The sequence below is a fragment of the Leguminivora glycinivorella genome, chromosome 25 (assembly GCF_023078275.1).
Source record: "Leguminivora glycinivorella isolate SPB_JAAS2020 chromosome 25, LegGlyc_1.1, whole genome shotgun sequence".
NCBI classification, from domain to species: domain Eukaryota; kingdom Metazoa; phylum Arthropoda; class Insecta; order Lepidoptera; family Tortricidae; genus Leguminivora; species Leguminivora glycinivorella.
This window is the reverse complement of record NC_062995.1, coordinates 9,970,753-9,988,795: the sequence shown is the minus strand read 5'-3', so window position 1 is coordinate 9,988,795 and position 18,043 is coordinate 9,970,753. Positions and strand designations below refer to the sequence as shown.

At 35.8% G+C, this 18,043-nt stretch overlaps 1 protein-coding gene across 1 annotated transcript; it reads left to right on the top strand.

The window, feature by feature from the left end:
• The first annotated feature begins 1,019 nt into the window (after positions 1-1,019).
• LOC125239535 lies at positions 1,020-17,434 on the top strand. Its single transcript, XM_048147150.1, has 11 exons — positions 1,020-1,259; positions 1,559-1,627; positions 2,135-2,248; positions 2,978-3,070; positions 9,157-9,270; positions 11,359-11,451; positions 11,940-12,002; positions 13,742-14,545; positions 15,132-15,431; positions 15,825-16,683; positions 17,410-17,434. The coding sequence occupies exons 1-11, from the start codon at positions 1,226-1,228 to the stop codon at positions 17,432-17,434; spliced, it is 2,568 nt and encodes an 855-aa protein (XP_048003107.1). The 5' UTR covers positions 1,020-1,225.
• Positions 17,435-18,043: the final 609 nt, after the last annotated feature.

Below are 18,043 nucleotides of genomic sequence, written 5' to 3'. Positions count from 1 at the left end.
AAACTTAATTCTGTATCAATTTATATAAAAATTCTGCAAATACATTGCTAATGCAAAATTTACATTACGATTTACGATATTATATGATAAACGATAGTTACGTCTGTATTAATAAAAACTTTAGATTTGTTTTGCAACTTTGTGTAGTAGACAGTAAGGTTCATAATTGCTAATTCATGGAATAAATATTTTAAAAGGAATGAATCAAGTAGTGTCAACAAAATTTATGTCATATTGACATTTCATGGATTTTTTTAAATGTAATGTTGCTAGCCTAAAGTACTCAAATACGACTACAAACAGGGCTGTGACAGCTAAACTCCCAAAACGGCCACCGTGGCGCTTCAGACGCCCCCTCCCCTCGCCCCGCCACTCCAGCCCCCTCTTTAGCACCCGCCATGATGGATTTCAAAAGTTTTCACATCTTTATTGTGCCGAATTTCAAAGTCGAGTAAACTAGTGTTTAGTGTATCTCCTCGCATTTTTGCTGAGTTGAGATCCTAAATATCTTAATTCTCCTTTGCTGTTTGGATACAATACTTTATTATTGGCTTGCGGACCTTGCGGTTTAGTTAGTGCAATAATAAATCACCATGAGACTGAAGTGTTGTGTTGGTGGTTGCAATGCAACAAATGAGACTCATCGACTTTTTGCATTTCCTAAGAACGATTTCTTAAGGAATTTGTGGATGTCTTTCCTTGTTCCGACAAATTCTATTTTACTCAATTTGTCAAAAGACCAATTACTCAGGAAACGTGTGTGTGAAAAACATTTCGATAGACATCAGTTTGACCAATTGGATGGCAAGAGGATTCGGTTTTCGTATCCTTGCTTATTTACTGATGACGAAATAAAACACGGCGAACCCCTGGCACCAGTTGGAACCGGTGAGTACCTTATGATTTATATATGAATATGAATAGTTGTTAAATACCACGTGCGTTATTTACTCTACCTCTTTTTTTTATAGTAAATTCTAATTCTGGTACCATTTTATATATATACACGAGTATATAATTATAATATATATTTGAATTTCCTGTTAGCATACTAAAATCACATTTTTTGATTTTTTTGTGAGATAAATTATTTGAAGTGAAGATTTCATTAGGTACTTGGATTATAATATATAATATAATTAAGTTATCTAATTGTAATTTTGTTCTAGTCCGACATGCACTGAGTGACCACAATTATTTTAAATACCACGACGATGACGAGGATATGATGGAACAAAATATGGTCATTGGGAGGCCGGGTATGTGTTTTTGTACTTATTTCTAGTCTTGTTTGTCTCAAACTCTCAATAATTATATTGCAATAGTAGATTAGGTAAGTTGGTATTGAGTTAGGTTGAAGCCTAATAAAAATACAGGATAGTTGTTTGACGAGGATGATCCTGTATTCAAATCCAAATTTTAAAAAGAATGCTATTTGTTGACAAAACTTTTTGCAAATCTTTATTTGCTTTGAAGTTAGGATATTTATTTATGAAAGAACATAAGAATAAAGTTATGTCCGTAATGCGTTAATAAATATTACATTTAACAATTTCAGGTGAAGACTTCCATGAACATCCATCATGTTCATATTCTCAAATTGAGAACTCTGCCCCACTAAGTAAAGGTATAGTAGTTTGACTAAGTTTCTACCATAATTTGGAATTATTAATATTATTTCGTTTCGTTTTCTTTTAACCCCTTATTTGCCAAGAGTGGCCCTGAAGCTTTAGTAGTTTCATGTGCTCTGCCTACCCCTTTATGGGATACAGGCGTGATTGTATGTATGTATTAATATTATTCATAGTAATACCAAGGATGATAAATACCAAGATTGACAATCTCATACAAAAAAGTGTACCCCTGAAATGTAATGGGCCATTTATGTGTAAAACTAGATGGCGCTGTGTCGCAGCCCGGAAGTGGCAAAAATCATATAATTTTCACAAATATTTTTAAGTGTTTTTAATTTATGATCAGAACAAATGAGGCATACTATAACTGACCACTATACTAATACTATACTAATTGTCTTCATAGATTAATTTGCCATTATGGTTTTTTATTTTACTTTATGCAAGAATTCTTTATGTAGGTATCATTACTAGCTAAAATTCCGCTTTTACTCTTTCAGATGTTACAGCAGTAGATGAAGGTTCATCATCATTGCCAAAACTCACTGCAGAAGCCGTTTTCCCACCAACTTCCTCACATTCTGACCCTGTGGCCTCCGTCCCACAGAGTAAAGGTACTTGCAGGAAATGTTTCATCAAAAAAGGAGTATGATAATAGTTGGTTAGTTTAAAATATATTATTATTATTTAATAAGCAGGCAGGCAGTAAAACTGATATAGTCTGTATCCAGTGATCATTATGACATGTTTAGATGTACTATTAAAGAAATTGATTGTTTAGCAATTTGCGGTTCAAGTCAATTTGGTTGACACATACTTATGCTAAGAGCTGTCAAATGTCAAGTCAACCGTCAACTGCTAAAGAATCAAATTCTTTGACCATACATTATGTAGATGTGATGTGCTTGTCTAGTCTGAAAAATGAAAAAAGTATTTATTAACTTCACCACAAAGTATAAGTCTATTTTTAAACTGATTCACATTTTCACATAAATTAATTTAAACAAAAATTAATGTATGGATTTTGTGGTCCGAAATAAATTATTTTATTTTTTATTTATTTTATTAAGATTTCTATACTATAAATGCTATATATGTCTTGGTATAGGTAGCTCGCTAGGTCGCTTTTCGATTAAATAAAACACTGTGAGGAAACCGGACTAATCCCAATAATCCCTGTAAGGCAGGCAGGTCAGATGGCAGTCGCTTTTGTAAAAGTAATGCCTTCCCCAAATCTTGGGATTAGTTGTCAAAGGTGGCAAATGCCGGAACGACGACGGAATATTATAATATACGTATACATATGTGATTTTTTTTTTAACATTTCGCCATTACGCTTTCAGATGGTGTAGCAGTAGACAAAGACTCATCATCATTACCAAAAGTGATTGATGGCACTGTTCTTGATGTTTCCTCGGAAGTCTCGGAACTAACAGGTTTGTTTCAAAAAATAAAATAAATATTATATATAAGACATCCTTACACAGATTGACTGAGCCCCACGGTACACGGTAAGCTACAGGCCTGTGATGTGGGTACTCAGACAACAATATACATAATATACTTATGTCCGAATATGATTTTCAATAAAACACGCATAAAATTTAAGACCCCTTACTCCTTAGAGCGCTCATCAATTTCACGAAACGGCCATCGATAGATGGCGTTGGCGCTCGGTACGCGAGCACCGGCAACTCAACGTGCGTTTCAACGCAGACACGAATAATCTTGATAGTTTTGAATTAAATTGCTAATAACATAATTTTCAATTTTAAATGGGGACTCTTTATTTAATTTCATATTCATGGTATGGTAGTAGTAAATAAGGTATATGAATGTAGTAAAAGTATAGTATTAGTCTACATGTACATATATAAATTCAGGTTTCCTAATTGATTGATTCAACAACCAACACCGCTGAGCCGAAACTACGAAAGCTAGAAAGTCGAAATTTGTATAGATTGCATTAACAAAATTTCGAAGAGATAAGAATCGATTATGAAAATTTACACCCCTAGTAGAGGGAAAAAGGGGGTGAAAGTTTGTAGCGGGATCAATTTGTTTTTTTTTTTATTAGGAAAATTTTAGTTAGGAACTTGAAATTAGAGAATAGTTTAATAGTGATTTCTGTTTTTTAGGGTTCCGTAGTCAACTAGGAACTCTTATAGTTTCGCCATGTCTGTCTGTCCGTCCGTCCGTCCGTCCGTCCGTCCGTCCGTCCGTCCGCGGATAATCTCAGTAACCGTAAGCACTAGAAAGCTGAAATTTAGTAACAATATGTATATCAATCACGTCAACAAAGTGCAAAAATGAAAAATGGAAAAAAATGTTTTATTAGTGTAAAGTGTAAAGTGGGGGCTGATTTTTTTTTCATTCCAACCCCAACGTGTGATATATTTTTGGATAGGTATTTAAAAATGAATAAGGGTTTACTAAGATCGTTTTTTGATAATATTAATATTTTCGGAAATTATCACAGTTATAGTGACTTTCATATTTTTATAAGAACAGCATGCACTTACGTCCAGAACAGTGACATTTGGTGCATTGGAACTGCTCATGATGTGTCACTTTTTAACCGTCGCCTAGGTTCTCAATTCGTCTGTATGTTTATTTATTTTTTTCATTTTTTTATGTTTGTTCCTCGATATCTCCGTTGTTACTGGACCGATTAAAAAAAAAATATTGAATGTATATGAATACAGATTGGTCCCATTTTTCTCAGAACCCAGTTCTGATGATGGGATCCTGGAGTAATCGAGGGAACTCCTCGAATCTGAAAGGCATACGTATGGTGATTTTTGTGTTTTTAAAGGAACAGCATGCATTTAGGTACGGAACAGTGACATTTGGTGCAGTGGAACTGCTGATGATGGCCAGAACGGAACTTCTCAAATCTGAACGGCACGCTTATAGTGACTTTGGTATTTTTATAAGAACAGCATGCACTTTCGTCCAGAACAGTGACATTTGGTGCAGTGGAACTGCTGATGATGGTCAGATCAGAACCGATCTTCTCAAATCTGAACGGAACACTTATAGTGACTTTGGTATTCTTATAAGAACATCATGCACTTACGTCCAGTCCAGAACAGTGATATTTGGTGCAGTGGAACTGCTGATGATGGTCAGAACACTCAGAACCAAACTCTTCAAATCTGAACGGCACGCTTATAGTGACTTTGGTATTTTTATAAGAACAGCATGCACTTACGTCCGGAACAGTGACATTTGGTGCAGTGGAACTGCTGATGATGGTCAGAACCGAACTCCTCAAATCTGAACGGCACACTCATAGTGACTTTGGTATTTTTGTAAGAAAAGCATGCATTTAAGTTCAGAACAGTGACATTTATTTAGTTATGTTTGTTAAGCATAATTATTGAGTTTTCAAGTCAAAGTTTGTCAAGCTTCGATTTCTTATAATCGGATTCATGAGGAATTGAGAAACTCCTCAAACCTTAGCGTTATACGTATATTTATTTGTGTTGCCATCAAATAATTAAATCATTAAAAGCAGTTTTAAAAAATACCTACACATTTCTACATAATCCAACATTCGCAAGTAGCTTTCACCACAACCCGAAAGGCGGCGGTTTTTTTTTCTTAAAAAATATTAAACGTTTTTTTATGGGATAGGAGGCAAACGAGCAGATAGGCTGCCTGATGGTAAGCGATCACTGCCGCCCATGGACACCAGAAGCACCAGAAGTGTTGGAGGTGCGTTGCCGGCCTTTAAGATGGATGTACGCTCTTTTCTTGAAGGTTTGATGGTCGCATTGGTCCGGAAATACCGCTGGCGACAATTCATTCCACAGTTTAACTGTGCATGACGTGAACAAATTTGCAAAACGTTGCGTCTTAGAAACATTTTAAAGGGTGAAAATCAAAATATGTACACCGTGTCCAATAAGTTTGAATACAGCACAAATAGCCAATAAAACAAAATGAACAAATAGTTACTACATTATTATTATATTTTATGAATGGCACTCTTATTTACTACATTCACAACAAATGTTTTGGAATAACTCCAGCATTAACTTGTTTACCAGCCTCAAACGCTTCTCAAACGGATCACACGCGGCACGCACCGTTTTCTTCACATTTCATCCCAAATACTCTCAATAATCTTTTTGAAATGATCTAGGTTTATGATTTTATAAAAATTTAGTCTTCAAAGCATGTATGACCATACAAAGTAGTCTAATACGCCTAAACCTGGAGGCCTGGGTGGCCACTCATGTTTCGGATAAAAAACTGCCAAATTAGTCTGAAACTACGCTAGAATACCATTTGCCGAATGTGCTGTAGGTGCGTCTTGTTGGGACACATGATACTCATTCCCAAGCATCCTTTTTAACTTTAAGGCATTTTTTTCTCCAAAACCTTGGTTTTAAAGAAAAAAACGTTGATTTTAACGCTTTTATCTGTAAGTACTGAAGGTAGTTTACCTCGCTTACATACTGCATCCCACACCTGGGCCGATGGTGAGCTCTGGAACCTAGGCACAGTTTTCTAGTTGCCCGGAACGTTATCTATCCTTGGTACCCATATTAGTTTATTTTGGACACGTGGCGTCTGTTTTATCACATACAGATTCTGCTTATAAAAATAACTCGTCACCTGCGTGCCGAGCAAGTATTTTGTTGGCACTTTACCTCTTTGTTTTTCTTAGACACTTCGGAAATTTCATGTACTTTGTGCTTGTATTTTATTAAGAGGAATATACTCTTTAGTTTAAATAAGAATTTGATGGCCTGTGATCCCTATATCTTTAGAACTGAGGTAAAATGTGAGTATTCGGACTTATTGGACACGGTGTACATGTTCGTTCTAAAAGTAGCTGATCAAGCATCGTCGGTTTGGAAAGCCTGCGGTAAAATTTTTGCTCATTACTATACATATTCGATTTAAAGGGTTTTGAGATTTAGGAAATAAAACAACGCTTCATTAGATTTAATTTAATAGCATTATGTAATTATAATCTCAATGTAAGTGCAAGCAGTCTTATTTACAATAAACTTAAAAGCGGAAACAAATATATGCAGAAAGAAAAAAGAAGCTGTCAATACTGAATCCCCTAGGGTGGCTATGTATGAATAGCACAGAAAAGTATTAAAATAAAATAAAAACCGGCCAAAAGCGTGTCGGGCCACGCTCAGTGTAGGGTTCCGTAGTTTTCCATATTTTTCTCAAAAACTAACCTATAAAGTTCAAAACAAATTTTCAAAGAAAGTTTTTGTAAAGTTCTACTTTTGTGATTTTTTTCATATTTTTAAACATATGGTTCAAAAGTTATAGCGATTATTTCCGAAAATATGAAAATTATCAAAAATCGATCTTAGTAAAACCTAATTCATTTTTAAATACCTATCTAACAATATATCACACGTTGGGGTTGAAATGAAAAAAAATATCTGCCCCTCTTTACATGTAGGGGTACCCTAATAAAACATTTATTATTATTAACGACCTTCCACATATAATGAGCCCAAATATGATGGGGTTATGATGAGGAGAATAGCAGTTCTGTTGACCACCTCCTGACTCCATCATGACACCTTGGACCTCATCTAGTTCGATGGTGCTCGTCAGCCCAAATCTAATGAGCCCGAACATGATGGGGTTATGATGAGGAGAATAGCAGTTCTGTTGGCCACCTCCTGACCCCGTCATAAGACCTTGGACCTCACCTAGTTCGGTGGTGCTCGTCAGCCCAAATCTAATGAGCCCAAACATGATGGGGTTATGATGAGGAGAATAGCAGTTCTGTTTGCCACCTCCTGACTCCATCATGAGACCCTGGACCTCATCTAGTTCGATGGTGCTCGTCAGCCCAAATCTAATGAGCCCAAACATGATGGGGTTATGATGAGGAGAATAGCAGTTCTGTTGACCACCTCCTGACTCCATCATGAGACCTTGGACCTCATCTAGTTCGATGGTGCTCGTCAGCCCAAATCTAATGAGCCCGAACATGATGGGGTTATGATGAGGAGAATAGCAGTTCTGTTGGCCACCTCCTGACCCCGTCATGAGACCTTGGACCTCATCTAGTTCGATGGTGCTCGTCAGCCCAAATCTAATGAGCCCAAACATGATGGGGTTATGATGAGGAGAATAGCAGTTCTGTTGACCACCTCCTGACTCCATCATGAGACCTTGGACCTCATCTAGATCGATGGTGCTCATCAGCCCAAATCTATTGAGCCCAAACATGGTGGAGTTATGATAAGTAGAATAGCAGTTCTGTTGAACATCTCCTGCCTGACTCCATCATCATGAGAACCAGAACCTCATCCTGGTCCCAAAATATAATAATAATTCAAACTCTCAACAAACTTCACGTATAACTTAAAATCCAAAATCATATGAAAAGCATGTCGAATGCTAAAATTGCATAAGGTGTAAAAAGGATCAAGATTTGTTTAGTCGCAGTTTACGGCACTTCTCGGAACTATCGAGCTGCTTACGAAAGCTAGGTGCGCCGGACGATCAAACGCAGGTCCGTTGTCTTCGAGCGCTCGGCGCAGACTGAGCGGGCTCGCGTTAGCAGTGTCTTTTATTCGAATTTTAGGTGTTTTAAAAACATATCTATCGACAGAAAGGTATGTCTTATATGTATGATTTTTTTCTTATAGGTCAATAAGAAGTTCTAGTTTAGGATAATATTATTTAAGAGTTACAAAAAATGCAGGAATCGCAGGAAAAATACATAATGTAAACCTCTTTTTATCGAAAAAATGGGGAGGATACGGAAGGTTATTTATCCACCATTTCAAGTAAATCTTAAAATGTCAAAGTATTAGCTAACTCGTACAGGATATAACAAATAGGATTGTGATCATTTATTACCCCAAATAACATTTTTAACAGCACAATCACGATTCTAAACGAGCTATCCCACTATGAAAATTGAAAACGTCTTCCGAAAAAACTGATTTTTCGGAAGTATAAAAAGACATATTTTAAAGTAGTACCAATTGACTTTCTAGCTTAAGATATGTACTTTTAGGAACATTATCATTTTTTTAATAATCATTTATAGTTTCTTTATAATTTTGAATGAAAAAGGTTCTATTTTGCAAAAAACGCTCGTCTTTAGGAATAAGGCCTCTTAAATGTTCTTTGCCCAAAAAAAATACTTCTAATTGTTTGATTTTGTTCTAGTCATGATATCAAATCACATTAGACTTTAACTAAAGATTTTTTACAAAAACATTAGAGCACCATACAAGTCCATGAATACCTAATCCAATTACTGTAGACACAAAGTGTCTACAAAGTAAAACTTGACCCCATGCATATAAATTATAAATTTTTGTTACGCGCTTGGCCATCTATCTAGCCATTCTTATGGTCCACTGAGAATGTCTTCATATATTAATTTGCCATTATGACTTTTTATTTTATTTTATGCATAACAGATCGACTACATCAATTTCCATCCATCTTGAGAATTATTTATGTACTTATGTAGGTATCATTATTGGCTAACATTCCGCTTTTACTCTTTCAGATGTGACAGCAGTAGATGAAGGTCCATCGTCATTACCAAAACTCACTGCAGAAGCCGTTTTCCCACCAACTTCCTCACATTCTGACACTGTGGCCTCCGTCCCACAAAGTAAAGGTACTTGTAGGAAATGTTTCATCAAATAAAACCGGCCCAGAGCGTGTCGGGCCACGCTCAGTGTAGGGTTTCGTAGTTTTCCGTATTTTTCTCAAAAACTACCAAACCTATCATGTTCAAAACAATTTTACTGGAAAGTATTTATAAAGTTCTACTTTTGTGATTTTTTTCATATTTTTTAAACATATGGTTCAAAAGTATAGTATAATCTATATTTCCGAAAATATTAATATTCTCAGAAAACGATTTTAGTAAATCCTTATTCATTTTTAAACACCTATCCAACAATATATCACACGTTGGGGTCGGAATGAAAAAAAAATCAGTCCCCACTTTACATGTAGCGGGGTACCCTAACTAAACATTTTTTTCCACTTTTTAGTTTTGCACTTTGTCGGCGTGATTGATATACATATTGGTACCAAATTTCAGCTTTCTAGTGCTAACCGTCACTGACGTTATCCGTGGACGGACGGACGGACAGACAGACATGGCGAAACTATAAGGGTTCCTAGTTGACTACGGAACCCTAAAAACGAGTACATATTATAATAGTTGGTCAGTTTAAGATATATTATTATTATTTAATAAGCAGGCAGGCAGTTAAAAAACTTAAAAAACTGATATAGCCTGTATCCAGTCATCATTATGACATGTGTAGATGTACATTATGTAGATGTGATGTGCTTGTCTAGTCTATTTTTAAACTCATTCACTTTTTCACATAAATTAATGTATGGATTTTGTGGTCCGAAATAAATTATTTTTATTTATTTTATTAAGATTTTTATACTACAACGTGCTACACCATCCACTGAAAACCTGAAAACAGTGTTTAGAATCAAGAGTTGAATCGATTAGGCTATATTTTAAATGCAGGTTGTTTTTTGTATTTATTTTTTATTTATTGTGTGCCCGGTCTATAAGTTACAAACGCGACAGTTACTACTGTAACCTGTGTGGTGACGGGTTAAGAATTTCACCACCCCTTTCTTCCCGTGGGTGTCGTAGAAGGCGACTGTGGGATATGGGTTAGATTGTGGCATAGGCGAGAGGCTGGCAACCTGTCACTGCAATGCCACAGCTTCGTTTTCTTTCAACCCCTTATTTGCCAAGAGTGGCACTGAAGCTTTAGTAGTTTCATGTGCTCTGCCTACCCCTTTATGGGATACAGGCGTGACTGTATGTATGTATGTACTACTGTATCATTGATATGATATAGGATTGCATAGGTATCTACTTGGTACTATTTAATACTGGCTGTTATTTTTATTAAAGATTGAATTGTCAATAGTTAGCTCATCTGACTCAGTGATAAGGTTCAATTTAGCATGGCAAAAATACGACATTGCAGTTCCTATTATTAAAAAGTGAATGTCAGTTGCTAATGTCACTACCGTAATTCAGGCAATAAGGGCTGTTTTTCTTATAATTTGTAACAAACTATCGCCTTATCGACTTTTGTTCCAGGCTCCAGCCCAGTTTGTATGACTGACAATTTATAAGATACCTAAAGCTTATATCTTTGTAATAAGGATTACGAATTGCTAGTAATCTGTGTGGACCATGATGAAACACTAACACGTCACACATACGTGATCATTTAACGTATAGTTACTAATCAACTAGAAGTAGTAAAATAAAAGAAACAGCAATATCTTTGGAAATAATATACAGATTTAAGAATAAATTCTCTAGACTAATTCTAAATAATAAAAATCTGTTGGAGTCTCTGAGGTTTTCAGTGGCTTGTGTAGCATGTTGTGTAAATGCTATATATTATTATGTCTTGGTATAGGTAGCTCGCTAGGTCGCTTTTCGATGAAAGAAAACATCGTGAGGAAACCGGACTAATCCCAATAAACCCTGTAAGGCACGTAACCCTTCGGGTTGGAAGGTCAGATGGCAGTCGCTTTTGTAAAAGTAATGCCTTCCCCAAATCTTGGGATTAGTTGTCAAAGGTGGCAAATGCCGGAACGACGCAAGGAAGAAAATGATCTAGAAGAAGCATCACTAAATTATACGTGTATTATAATATACGTATACATATGTGATTGTTTTTTTAACATTTCGCCATTACGCTTTCAGATGGTGTAGCAGTAGACAAAGACTCATCATCATTACCAAAAGTGATTGATGGCACTGTTCTTGATGTTTCCTCGGAAGTCTCGGAACTAACAGGTTTGTTTCAAAAAAAATAAAAAAAATATTAAGTATACGACATCCATACACAGATTGACTGAGCCCCACGGTAAGCTACAGGCCTGTGATGTGGGTATTCAGACAACGATATATGTACATAATATACATAATTATGTCCAAATAAGCTTTTCAGTAAAACACGCATAAAATTAAAATGTTCTATACCCAAAAAAAATTTACTTCTAATTATTTCATTTTGTTCTAGTCATCACATCAAATCACATGATAGAATTAAAGATTTTTTACAAAACTATTAGAGCACCATACAAGTCCATGAATGAATACTATTTAATTGTCATCTCTCTCACTCTCTCTCAAGTATAGTGTACAATTAATTAAATACATGTATGAGAAATAATAGGGACCCGATAAAGTTTTTTTTTTTACCTATTTATTTTTGTTTATGTCTGTTGCAATAAATGGTTACCGACTTGGATTTAATTTTTATGTCGTTTGTTCTGTTTCAGAAATTGAACCAACATCAGCTCAATCATTGCAACAGAAGAAATCAACACGGAAACGTAATACAGGTACATATATTTATTTTTCTCAAACATACATACATACATACAGTCACGCCTGTATCCCATAAAGGGGTAGGCAGAGCACATGAAACTGCAAACATGCAATGAAATATTGTCTTTACGTTCCTTAAAATGGGCTGGGAAGTATCGCTTTTTGGGCGCAACAACTCGAGAGGACTGTAAAGGGATTTCATATTATTTTTTAGGCCTAGCCCTGCAAAGTAACTTTTTTTTTAATAAAATATTTTATATATTATCCTTTAGAGCATTTTTTTTTTATTTCATTGTATGTTTGAGAAAAGCACTATACATGCCTCGGCGTGAAAACGGATTCCCGGCCTCGTATCCCTATCCCACTTGGCCGGAAATCCTCATTTTCCCGGCCTCTGATGTAATGTACTATATTATGATGACTGGTAAGGACATTTATTTGTGTGATGTACACAGATATTTGTTCTCGAGTCATGGAACTCAAGGATGTCTGCCATGTAGGTATATTGTATATTGGTTTTAGCCCCACGTGTGACGGAGTTTTCAAGACCAAGTTCGGCTTTGCAAGCCATATCCGAGCACACGCTCGTAACGTAAGTAGCTAGTAGGTCGCAGTTGCCGATTACGGCATGGATAGCTATATATTGGTTTTGTGTGAAATCAGAGGAAGTTTGTATTGGTGATGTTCAGGGTCAGCATTAGCCATTCAGGCCCGGCCTTCAAGACCCTGCCCAAAATTAGCAGAGAAATGTTTAAATTCGTTTCGGTTTAAATTCGTAACCAACCTGATTACTCTGGAAAGAGCTCAAAGAGCGGTGTTAAAGGTATCCTTGCGCAAACCGAGACAATTTTCAACAGAGAGCCTTTTCAGAGAGGCTGGAGTTCTCAGTGTCCGTAGACTTTTTATCATGCGAGTTGCCGTTTACATGCATAGCCGGATAATAAACTGCTCATCCTACCCTAGCATGCTAAACCAACCTATATTCAGAACATCTGTACCTCGAGTCCGTAGTAGGTTCGCTAGACGCTTTAAATCATTTATTTTTCCTTATATTTATAACGCTGTGCTGAAACGATGTGACATTAAACGCTGCCCTCTTCCTAAAAAGCTAAATCCTTATTACGTAAATTCCTACTGCCTTTAACTTACGAAGATTTTGAGAAAATATGCTGTCTTAGACAATAAACATTTTTCACAATAAGTCCCTCGCACACACACACACACACACACACACACACACACACACACACACACACACACACACACACACACACACACACACACACACACACACACACACACACACCATACATATTCTCACACACACACACACTCTCTCTACCTAAATCACTAGTTACGGAACCCTCTGTTTTTCATTTGATCTTGTCATTGTTTGTCGTTATCTTGATCGTGACTTTATCTTGTCGTGATCTTGTTTAACGTTATATTTTATATTAATTGTAATAGGTACTTATATTTGTAAGTTTGCATGCACTTAGTATTTATTTTTACTTAAGCTGCTGTTATCTGGTCAAACCACGCATGTAGCTGACTTCCACGATACAGGCTTAGCCTAGTGTGGGGGTCGTCGATTAATTGCATACTGTATTTTAAACAAATTCTCTTGGTTAATATAGTTTTTTATTTTTATTTAGCCCTTCCCTGCTAAATTTGTGAATTTGTGGCCCAGGAGTTGTCATGGAATACAATGTCGGTATCATCCGTATAATCATATCTATTTTTTTTATTACAGGTTCTGTTATGAAGAAATTAAGTTCAAAGGGAAGAAAATTCGTCAACGACATGATAAGTATTACGAAATCATGTATGGGTGACACTGGCGGAGAAAGACTTTCACAAGCTAAATCATATGGAGGTAACGAGCAATTGTTTAAGAATTTCGACCTACTTAACAAACAGGCACAGACGTTTCTGCTAATGCAATTGAAACTGTGTCGCAAAAACAAAATGTCCCGAACGTTCACGATGGAAGAAAAGCGTATGGCTCTATTGCTGATGAAGCAAAGCCCAAAGGCGTACAAACTTTTGGAAACAATGTTTGCTTTGCCCACTAAGAGGACTTTACACAGACTATCTGAAAAAGTAATAATCAAACCAGGAATTAACCGACAGTTATTTTCTCACATCCGAAATACCGTGAAAAACTGGGGACAACAGCAAAAGTTATGCTCAATAGTATTTGACGAAATTGCTCTGACACCGTACTTAACATACAATGAAAGTAATGATCTAATTCATGGATTTGTGGATGTCGCTGGTGAAAGAAAAATGAAGTTTTGTGATCATGCCCTTGTATTTATGATAAGAGGCATATGTTCTTCATGGCGGCAGTGCATATCATATTACTTCTGCGAAGGAACAACATCTACAAACGAGATGCAGGAAATCTTAAAGCAAATCGTGGCAGAAGTGGCTCAAACAGGACTTATACCTTTAGGACTAGTTTGCGACCAAGGATCGACCTTCAGAACTGCGATCAAAAAATTCCGAGAAGAGACAATACGTTACCGTAACGACGAAGCCAACACAGAAGATGGTAAATATAAATAAAGTATATATTATATAGTACTGATGTAGATTGTAGATATTTTTGGTTTATTTGGCTCCTGACGACGAATGCTCAATTATTTAACTTCATGTTTTTAACTTCTTGTGATATAAGGTGATTCTGACGACCGGCCCCCTTATCTGTTAAGCCGCGTTCCTGGGTTCGAATCCCGGTATGGGCATTTATTTGTGTGATGAGCATAGATATTTGTTCCTGAGTTGTCTGAGTACCTACAACACATAATATGTCTGTTTATTAATATATGTACCATGTAAGTGTTTTGGTTGTATTACATTGTAAACTTACATCTGAAATAAATGATATTGAAATTGAAATCTTGAGCTTACCATAGGACAGTCAATTTGTGTAAGAATGTCGTATAATTTATTTTATTTATTATACGAGTATCAACTTAACTTTAAATCAATTTTCAAGAAGCAGAAACGTCCACTAATGATATTTTAAAAAATTGTTAAGGGAAAAAAAATAAAAAATTACGCTTTGTATAAACCTACAGTATTGTTAATTAGAGTTACAAAATACCTACTGTATTAATATTACTTTATTATTTCAGATGGCACAGTACACATTGCTGGTCATCATTTAAGTGTATTTTACGACCCGCCCCATTTACTTAAAGGATTAAGGAACAATTTCCTTAACAAAAATATTATTTGGGAAGGAAAGAGAGCATCATGGAAGGACATTCAATACATATATGACATTGATAGCCGGCTGGGTCACACGAGGGCATTACCAAAATTAACGGCGCACCACGTAGATCCCGATAAAATAAAAAAAATGAAAGTCAGCGTGGCGGCGCAAGTTTTTAGTTCACGAACAGCGGCCATGCTGAACTACACAGCTGCCCTTAGTAAGTAATATTTTAATTTAACTATTTGAATGTGTCGCGCTACGTTATACCGCCACCGCCTCCGTGTGCGGAGTGTGCTGGTGAAGGCTACATGCACAAAGGCTGTTTCAGTGGTTCGTCTGTGGTCCACTTGACTTGCGTCTGCGGGGTTTGTGTGCCGTCTTCTGGCCGTTATGCCGCTTAAAAGTCTGTACTTTTTTATAAAAGTCATACACATGTATGTGATATGAGTCTTGTTTTTTGATTCCATCTAGTGTAAAATAAATAAATAATTTGCTATGACATTACTTTTGCGAGTTTTTATTCTCATACGATTGAAACTTTTATAGTTTAATTATATTAAAGGCCTCTATGATGCAATAAAATTTGCTGACGATTTATTTCTGCTTTCAGACAAGCTTCATAATCCTGACTCAAGTGATACTGATACCATGGAAGCGACAGCAGAGCTCATTGAATTTTTTGACACGTTGTTTGACAGCGTCAACGGCTCCCCTGGAGGCGCAACTAAAGGGAAACTGAGGAAAGCAGTGAAAAAAAATTCAGCTCACCATAAATTTTGGTTGGAAGCCATAGAAAAATTAAATAAAATTCAATACGAGGACGTGACCAGTAAATTGGCTTTAAGGCAAGGAAATCCTCGATTGGTTCGAGTACCGTCACTAGAAGGATGGGTAGTAACACTTAACAGTTTCAGTAGGATATCGAAGATTTTGTTTGACGAATTTGGTGTGGAATATTTTTACCCGCGAAATATAAACCAAGACCCACTGGAAAACTTTTTTGGGAGAGTGAGGGCTCTCAACTACAGAAATGTTAAACCAAATGCCTGTAGTTTTGTGCATACTTTTAAGTCGTTACTTCTCTCTAATATATTGAGCCCTCACTCTAAATTTGCAAACTGTGAAGTGGATAATGGTGAGGTTTTATTACAGAAAGATTTTCTTTTTGATGTAGAAGACCTAGAAGACCATGAAGACAACAAAGAAAATCAATGTCCAAACATAATTTCCCGCCCATCCACTTCACAGGTCTGTCCAAGTGAATCTAAACTAGATTACCAAAAACATGGATCAACTTTACAAAAAATGAAAGTTGAATGTTCAGCGTATACAGCAGGGTATCTATGTAGAAAAATCTCAAAAACAATTAACTGCCAGCGCTGCTTATCAACTTACATAAGCAGCTCTAAAGAGGACCACCACGCCTATATACAATTCAGAGAATACAAAAGACTTAAAAATACCTTACCGTGGGGCTCAGTCAATCTTGTAAGAATGTCCTATAATATTTAATATTTATATTTATTTTTTATTTTTATTTATTTAATAACAATCTTCAATATCCTACTGAACAATTTTTAAAATTATATACAGAAACAAGTAATACCATACATAATTATTTAAACATTAATTGTTTTAAACATAATGTCGGCACTGACCTGCTTTACATGTTAAGTAAATTGAGGATTTCATGGCTGGGATGTGTAGATCATACAAATGTTGTAAAAAACACATTTCTGAACATCATTGTCAGATTACATACCCATAATTGGTGTAATATTATAAATAAAATTTTAAAGGGCGACATAGAAGAAAAATACGCAATGAAAATGGAGGAACCACAAAAATTTGCCTACAAAAAATTCAGATCACATAGACTCCGACAAAAAGCAATATATAAATGACTTCTTTTTTGTTACCTTATTGTCTTTGTGGTGTGATTTTTTTGTAGGCTAGTTTTGTTATAAAGCAAGAACCGCAAGACCTTCCTAATTTTGTCCAATATGAAAGTTGAGGATAATACTGTAGAGTACTAAGTATCGACATTTTATATGTGCTAGTTCGGTTCAATGACCATTTTTCGGGCAAAAGGTTAAAACAATAGGTAGGTACTCTAGTTTTCGTTAAATTCTCAAGGCTGATTTTTATGTTTGTGTTAGAAGTTGCTGTTATAAATTGATAATCATCATTGCTAGACCATTCTCGCCGGCCGTAGCTTGAGAAAATATAAGGGTTGAAAGTCTCTCTGTAAGTTACAGCCGGCGGAAATGATCTGGCAATGCTAATTATCAATTTATTACAGTATTCTGGTCAGGTTTGAATGTAATAACCTAAAAGCAACAAACTAAAAACATTAATCAAACGAAAACGAACTGGCTGGTAAAAATTACCTGTACATGATGTTTTTGAATCACAAATATTGCATAAATCGATTGATTTGTTTTAGTTTGGTGTTTCATAGTCTGTATTTTGTTCGTGTTGGGTGTGATGAAAAAAATTGTGTTTCACTCGGTGGCAAAGTTAGTTTGTTTAACCTTCCTGCTGTGAACCCCCTCAAACGCTCAAGATTCCACAGCGGTTCAATATTGGAATCTTTCGCTACCTTGGGTTTCAATTTTGGCACGTGCAGTTAAACAATACTTTGTCCCCCTGTAAGACAAATAACTATTAGTTCTATTTATTAACAATAATATATTACAAAATTGGTATTGAATATTCACATCAGTCAATATTTTATGTTGGAGGTATAATTTTCTGTTATGTATTGTAAATAATATGGAAATAAATATATCAGGAAAAACTTCGTTTTATTTCAAAATTGTATAAATT

What these genes read in the sequence shown, in the direction of transcription:
- LOC125239535 (XM_048147150.1), top strand. Translation starts at nt 1,226, where the DNA reads ATGATGGAACAAAATATGGTCATTGGGAGGCCGG. An exon ending in CTCTGCCCCACTAAGTAAAG is followed by an intron (nt 1,628 to 2,134) that starts GTATAGTAGTTT and finishes TTACTCTTTCAG; the next exon opens with ATGTTACAGCAGTAGATGAA. An exon ending in AACACGGAAACGTAATACAG is followed by an intron (nt 12,003 to 13,741) that starts GTACATATATTT and finishes TTTTTATTACAG; the next exon opens with GTTCTGTTATGAAGAAATTA.